This window comes from Arachis stenosperma, chromosome 5, assembly GCF_014773155.1.
Source record: "Arachis stenosperma cultivar V10309 chromosome 5, arast.V10309.gnm1.PFL2, whole genome shotgun sequence".
In the NCBI taxonomy this organism is placed as follows: domain Eukaryota; kingdom Viridiplantae; phylum Streptophyta; class Magnoliopsida; order Fabales; family Fabaceae; genus Arachis; species Arachis stenosperma.
The window spans coordinates 2,222,035-2,229,755 of NC_080381.1; the positions used below are offsets into that span (position 1 = coordinate 2,222,035).

The 7,721-nt window shown below is 34.6% G+C and overlaps 1 protein-coding gene across 1 annotated transcript; it reads left to right on the plus strand.

The window, feature by feature from the left end:
* Positions 1-3,570: 3,570 nt before the first annotated feature.
* On the plus strand, positions 3,571-7,093 carry LOC130979683 (putative disease resistance protein RGA3). The gene is made up of 2 exons (XM_057903202.1): positions 3,571-6,883; positions 6,984-7,093. The coding sequence occupies exons 1-2, from the start codon at positions 3,571-3,573 to the stop codon at positions 7,091-7,093; spliced, it is 3,423 nt and encodes a 1,140-aa protein (XP_057759185.1).
* Positions 7,094-7,721: the final 628 nt, after the last annotated feature.

Consider the following 7,721-nt stretch of genomic DNA (forward strand, 5'->3'; position numbering starts at 1 on the left):
TTTGAAGGAATAGTGATAAGAGACTTGTATAAATAGTTTAAATAGTATGAAATTTGAATATTTGTAACATAAAATTTATTATGATTAATAATATTATTATAACATTTGTAACATAGATGCTAATTACATTTAATGAGTTATTTATAGAAATTAATAAATTAATTATTGGAGTTATAAATTTATTGTATTGTTTATAACGGTAAAATATAATAACTATATGTATATAAATTCAATGTCTTTTTTAGTTTCTTTTATATATTTTTTTGTTGATTTGAAAATAATAGTTGATTTGGCAAAAATTTAGTGGTTATAAATTTCTTGTATTGTTTATAACGTATAAGATATAATAAATATAGGGATACGAATTCAATGTATTTTTTAGTTTTTTTTGTATATTTTTTTTATTGATTTGGAAATAATAGTTGATTTTGCAAAAATTTAGTGGTTGATTCTAAAATTTTACTAAGTGAGTGATGTTGCTAACATGGCATTAGTAGGAAGAGTAAGATGTTTTAAAAATAATGTGAGTAAACTTATCCATCTACTTTTATATATTAAAAATAGATAGATAGTTAACCTTTTAGTTTATGCTATTCTAAGTTTTTAGTTATATTTATAAAATTATTATTGAAGAATTTTGATTTGATTAAAATAATTGATTTATTATAATTGAATAATTATTTTTATGAAGTTTATAGCTTAAAAATTTTACATAAGACTAAATATAATATATTTGATAAAATTTTATAATATTTTAGAATAGTCGATTTACTTGAATATATACTTTTGAAGCATTGAAGTATTTGTTGGCATTCACTTATTTTAAAATTGTGAAATATGTTCTTATGATTGAAAAAATATGATTAAAAAAGATTTTTGATAAAAAAGTATTATCTGATTTGATTTGATTAGATACCTTGTATATTTGAAAGATTAAATATTTATTGTATTTAAAACTATATGTTTTGAATTTGGTTGGGAAGTTCGTATTAGAAAATCATAGTTAACGACGGTTATGACGTTAACTTAGATGTATCTACTCACACTCCAGCTAGCAGGAGTGTTGCTAGCCTAACGTGTAGGCCACACATTAAATATTTAAATCTGTTATTTCGTTAGGACACACAAGAGGAAAGGGTTACCCATAGAAGTGGAGCCGCTCAAGTGTGGACTTTTAATTTGATTTATGTATGAAAACTCCCTTATTGATTCACTTATTCATATAATTTATTATTTTAACTAAAATTATTTTATAATAAAGTTTATGTAGTCTCATGTGAATTATAGATGTATTGTCTAGTTACTGGATTACAAAACTCATTCCATTTTTCTAAAAATATTTTTTAAGAATAAATATTTGATTATGTGAATCTTTTTATTCAAGAATAATGATCTGCAATGAGTATCTATTCTTTGTTGAGTTTTTAGACATCATTTGTTCTATATGTCACAGGTAGAACCCATCTATATTTATTTATTTTATTTTTGTTTGATAAAAATATGTAATTCATTCTAGAACTGTAAATTTAGCAAAAATATTTGTAATCTTATTTATTTTGTATTCGAATCTGATAAACTTGGTAGGGGGACTATTTCTTTGAGCGCTGGGCCATGACATTAGGCCTTGGAACTTTAAAGCTTGAGCAGTGTATTGAGCATTGAAAACCAAAACTGGAATCAGATATGTATAATTTATGTAAAACCAATATTGCAATGATGCAGAATTGACTGAAAACAAGGGTTTATGAGAAAGAATGCGAACAACGTTTCTAAGGACCAAGAAAAGTGACAATGCTTTGTGATTGTTATGTGCCTAAATATTGTTGCAAGTACATAACATTTCATGCCATAGATCTATCATCCACTTCATCTACAAGTTATCATAAACAAAATCTGTATAGTAACACATCCGATCACTAAATTAATTCAACATAACACCCAGTATTTATACTAAACATTGCGTACAACATCTTCTCAACTCTCTCGCATCTGAGGTACTTGAATATTTATGATAGTTACGTTACAATGTTGCCAAAATGTGTTTCTAAGCTGCAGAAATTGCAAATTCTAAAGCTAGAACATTGTCGCTATCTTACTTGTCTGCCCAAACACTTGGCAAAGATGAAAGATCTCAGACATCTCATAATTGAAGGATGTTGGTCATTAGTATCAGTGCCTCTGAAAATGGGGGAGTTGAAACATCTAAAAACACTGAATATTTTTATTGTGGATTCAAAAGCCAATCATGGCTTAGCTGTGCATTTGTTTTCAATCAGCAACCCCAATTATATCTCTTACCAGCCTCTGCACAATCTTCTATTCCCGCAAAATAAAACAAAAGATCTAAATTTTCACACCAATATATTTCAAGCTATTGTTCACTATTTGTGTAGCCACACTGAATCTGAAACCATACGTCAGTCACTCCAATATGATTGCCCTCAGTTAACATTAGCACTCAGATAATTAATTGTGCATGTTCATTTGTGTCCACAATCTTGGGGGTTTCTCTGGGCTTCGTTATGTAAGTATTCATTTGTTCTTTGGTATATTCTTCACATTACTTTGCTCAAATATTGTCTCTCTTCCATTTTTAGTCATGGCAAAATATTCTTTGTTATCATAAGGCTTGTGTTTCCATTCTTTTCTATGACCTAATATATTACTGTGTAACAGGGTACTAGGCATAGGTTCTTAGACATGGCAAAATTGAACTTCAAAGTTGTTCATAAAAACTTCCAATCTTTTGATGGAAGGGGGACTATATTCTATTCCATCAATTTTCTCAAAAATTCAATTCAATTTCATCTCTTCAAAGTTTCCAAACACACACACTATGAGTTTTCTCAAAAAAATAAAAAAATAAAAAAAAAAAACAAATTTTGTTGATGAAATCATTAAAATACAAAAACTTTACATTTTTCTATTTCTTGTTTTTTGTTTTTCTCCTTTAAGAAGAGAAATATAACTCGTTCCTCACATTGCATTGCGTGCCCTCTTAGAAGCCATGCACAAAAATCTTTTTTCAAGTAATGCTGCAAGTTTAAACATTTCTCTTAAGTACATTCTCGCTTCTTTACTGTTAGATAAGACAATGTATGAGACCATTTTTAAAGTAGGTTGCATAGGAGATAAGAGTCTTCTTCCAACAACCCAAATTTAAGAACATGTGTGTACCATATATCTGTCTAAAAAAGTACAAACCTAATACTATTATAATATCCTTTTGGTGTTTATTGAAACAATGAAAACTCATTGGCTGGTTGTTTGAAAAGTAAGCTTGGAATCGGAAAATATTGAAATTAGTGTCCTAGGCTCCTAGATTCTGCAAAGTATTCACATGTTTGCAAGGGAGTAGTTCCAAGAAATCTGATTAAAAAATTGAGTAATTTAGTCTCTAACTAGTACTTGATTAATTGAGTAATATCAAAGTTGCATATTGGAAGCAGTGTCCTAGCTGGCTTGCACGTTTTCAAAAGTTCAAAATGATACAACTGAGTTTCCTATTCTAGCATACAACAACACACCTGCAATCAAACTAATATCTAAAGTTTGATTTGTACTCTGCAAATGGCAACCGATGCTTTGCTTGGAATTCTCATTGGAAACTTGAACACTTTTGTCCAGAATGAGATTGCAGCTCTTTCTGGTGTTGACTCGCAGATCCAAGACCTGTCTGAAAATCTCAGTGCAATCCGTGCGTTATTCCAAGATGCTGCAGAGGACCAATTTACAAGCCATGGCATGAAGGACTGGCTGAAGAAGCTTTCGGATGCCATGCACGTGCTGGAAGATATCTTGGAAGAATGTTCAATGGAGTCCAACCGACTTCAAAGTGAAGGGTGGTTAGCCCGCTTCCATCCCAAGACTATTTTGTTTTGTCATGCTATCAGCAAGAGGATGAAAGACATGGTCAAGAGGTTCCAGCGTATAGATGATGATAGGAGAAGGTTTCAGCTGCCTCTGGGATTCAGACAGAGGCAACAAGAAGATGATGATCTGCGACAAACTACTTCTGCCATCACTGATCAGCACCAGATGTATGGAAGAGACCAAGATAGACACAAGATTGTAGACTTTCTAACAGAGCATGCTAGTAGCATTGATGGCCTCTCTGTGTATCCCATTGTTGGTATGGGAGGTCTTGGCAAAACAACACTTGCTCGATGGGTCTTCAATGACGACAGGGTGATACAACATTTTGATTTGAGAATTTGGGTTTGTGTTTCTACAAACTTCAATATGATGAAAATTCTACAGTCCATTGTAGAATCCTCCACCGGAGAGAACCCAAACCTCTCCACTTTAGAAGCAATGCAAAACAAAGTTCAACAAGTGTTGCTGAACAACCGGTGTTTGCTTGTTCTAGATGATGTGTGGGACAATGACAAATGGGAGGACTTGAAGTCTGTGCTGAATTCTAGAGGTAGTGAAACCAAAGGTGTTTCAATTTTGGTCACAACACGCGATCAGATTGTTGCATCTGCCATGGAAACATGCCCTACTCAATCTCATCACTTACAGCCATTACCTAAGGATGACAATTGGTCATTGTTCACACACTATGCATTTGATCCAAACAAGGAGCAGCCGGCAAAGCTGGTGGAGATTGGCAAGGAAATCGTCAGAAGATGTGTGGGTAATCCCCTTGCATCCAAAGTTGTTGGAAGCCTTTTGCGTAATAAAAAAGAGGAAAAAGAATGGCTTAATGTGTTGGAAAGTAAGTTTTGGGACATTGATGGTGTCATGGGTGCTTTGAGACTAAGTTATTTTCATTTGAAGCCATCATCACGGCAATGCTTTTGTTTTTGTGCTCTCTATCCTGAAGATTTTCGAATCTCAAAGGAACAGCTAATTCATCTTTGGATGGCCAATGGACAAATTAAATCCAAGGGGCATTTGGAGGTTGAAGATGTTGCTAACCAGCAATGGGAGGAACTGCTCCAGAGATCATTTTTTCAAGAAGTATCGGTTGACAAATATGGAAACACCACCTTTAAGGTCCATGACTTATTCCTTGATCTTGCCCACTCCATAGTGGGAGAAGAGTATAAAGCTTATGATGAGTCTGCAAGCTTGACCAATTTGTCAACAAGGGTCCACCATGTAAGTTACTCTCGCTTGCCTGAGTTAAATCAGAATACCTTGAAGAATATTGAGTCCTTGAGGACTTTTATTGATCTTCATCCAGCAATTAAGAATCCCCTCATTAGATATCCAGCATTGGTTTGGCGTAAAGTGCAGTTATGTAATTCTCTCCGAGCATTGCGTACACGATCTTCTGAACTCTCTGCACTGAAAAGTTTCACACATTTGAGGTACTTGAATATTTACAATAGTTACATTACAAAGTTGCCAAAATGTGTTTCTAAGCTGCAGAAATTGCAAATTCTAAAGCTAGAACAATGCTATTTCCTTACTTGTCTGTCCAAACACATATTGAAGTTGAAGGATCTCAGGCATATCTTAATTGAAGGATGTTGGTCATTAGTAGAAATGCCTCCAAAAATGGGGGAGTTGAAACAACTGAAAACACTGAATATTTTTATTGTGGATTCAAAAGCCAAACATGGCTTAGTAGAGTTACATGATTTACAGCTTGGTGGAAGACTACACATTAAAGGTCTCGAGAATGTCCAGAGCGAAGATGATGCTAGTGAGGCTAATTTGATGAGTAAGAAGGAGCTGAGTCATTTATATTTGTCTTGGAATTCTGATTCTAATTCTAATTCATTATGCATTAGTCCGGAGAGAGTACTTGAAGCCCTTGAGCCTCCCCCTAATCTCAAGAATTTTGGGATTAATGGTTACATGGGATCACAATTCCCTGGTTGGGTGAGAAATACTAGCATCTTTTCAAGCTTAGTTAATGTTATACTCTTTGACTGCAACAACTGTGAGCAGATTCCTCCACTTGGTAAATTACCACATTTAGAAAGTCTTTATGTATGTGGTATGAAAGATGTGAAGTACATTGATGAAGACTCGTATGATGGAGTGGAGGAGAAGGTGGCCTTTAAGTCCCTAAAGGAGCTAACTTTGATAGAGTTGCCAAAGTTAGAGAGGATTGTAAGGGACGAAGGAGTAGCGATTCTCCCACTTGTTTCCAAATTAACCATTCCATGCAGCCCCAATATGAAGTTGCCACTCCTTCAATCTGTGGAGGTACTCGTAATTGAAGGATTGGAATCTAACAATGAATACGTGGCTTCCTTTCTGGAAGAAATCTTTCTGAGTATGCGCTATGTTAAACAGCTCACGATTCGTAGGTTTCCCAAACTGAAGGTGTTACCTCAAGAACTGGGCACCCTAAGCTCACTCCAGGAACTGGATATTGATGATTGTGTTGAGCTTGAGTCCTTCGTAGAGAATGTTTTTCAAGGCTTGAGTTTTCTTCGAAAATTGACCATTTCCCATTGTCCAAGACTAAAATCCTTGTCTAGTGTTGCAGAACACCTAACTTGTCTTGAGATCCTTTCTATCATTGTTTGCCCAGAATTGATGACTCTGCCAACTAACATGAATAAGCTAACTTCCCTCCCTGATGTTGACATCTGCGCCGGGGAAGACAATGGTAGAGTACCAGAAGGTCTTCAATGTATCCCATCCCTCAAATCTCTGATACTACTTGAAGTGGATTCATTGCCAGAGTGGTTGGGAGATATGACTTCTCTGCAATACTTATTCATTGGTCTCTCTCCAAGGATAAGGTCACTTCCAAGTAGCTTTCGAAACCTGACAAACTTGCGTTTCCTGGCAATTGAGCAATGTGCTGGGCTGGAGCAGCGATGCCAGAGAGAGACAGGGGAAGATTGGCCAAACATTGCTCACGTTCCACACGTTGAGTTGATTCCCACGCAGCAACAGAAACATACATGTTGGGGTAAATTCAAGTCCTTCTCTTGTTTTCTTTTCTTTTGCCACTGCTTAATGTGTCCCAAGTTCCATGACCCTGCCTTGTTAATGTTTGAAATACTTGACAGAACTGGTCAAATTCAATTGGAATACGAGGAAGTCAAACATATCAGGATTTCCAGAATTTAATGCATTTGACGGAATGGTTGAAGCTCTCCATGAGCAGAACCAAGATTAGCACTCAGATATCACATGTTTATCACACCGTACCAAGCTCACTCGCGGCCTTCATAATCTATGTGACTATATATAAGCAGAAACTTACTTTTTCTTCATTCTGTAACATGAATATTTTCTGTTCAGTCACAGTGAGGCTTTTTCTGTCTTTTTTTTTTCAGTTCAGGATAAGGTGGCAGTATATGCATGCATACATGCAATCACACATATTGGAAGAAACCTTTTGCTGTTAATTGCACGGTAGCACCAACCAACTCATATTCTCCCCCTATTTGTTAATTATTCATGAGTGGTACTTCATTAGTTTGTGATGGAAATTGTATTGGACAGTTATTTTTATACACTTTATTTGATGGAAAAAGGACTAGGGTTCCTAAAAACACTGTAATATGTACCATCATGGTATATTGATTCAAATTGGATTCTATTTCTATATATACTATTTTCAGATGGGTTATTGTGGATTTGTGGTTGCAAAATAGCTGAATTGCAGGGCAATCTCCAACCAACTATTTTTTCAATTACAAATTTGTGTAATTACAAATTTGTGTATTAGGATGCGGATTTTTTTCATTTATAAAATAAAATAAATAATTATTTTCTCCAAAACGATTTTTCAATTTTATTTT

Excerpts from the sequence above, each read along its gene's own strand:
- LOC130979683 (XM_057903202.1), top strand. The coding sequence starts at position 3,571 with ATGGCAACCGATGCTTTGCTTGGAATTCTCATTGGAAACTTGAACACT. Across the intron at positions 6,884-6,983 it reads ACAGAAACATACATGTTGGG|AACTGGTCAAATTCAATTGG; the intron begins GTAAATTCAAGT and ends AATACTTGACAG.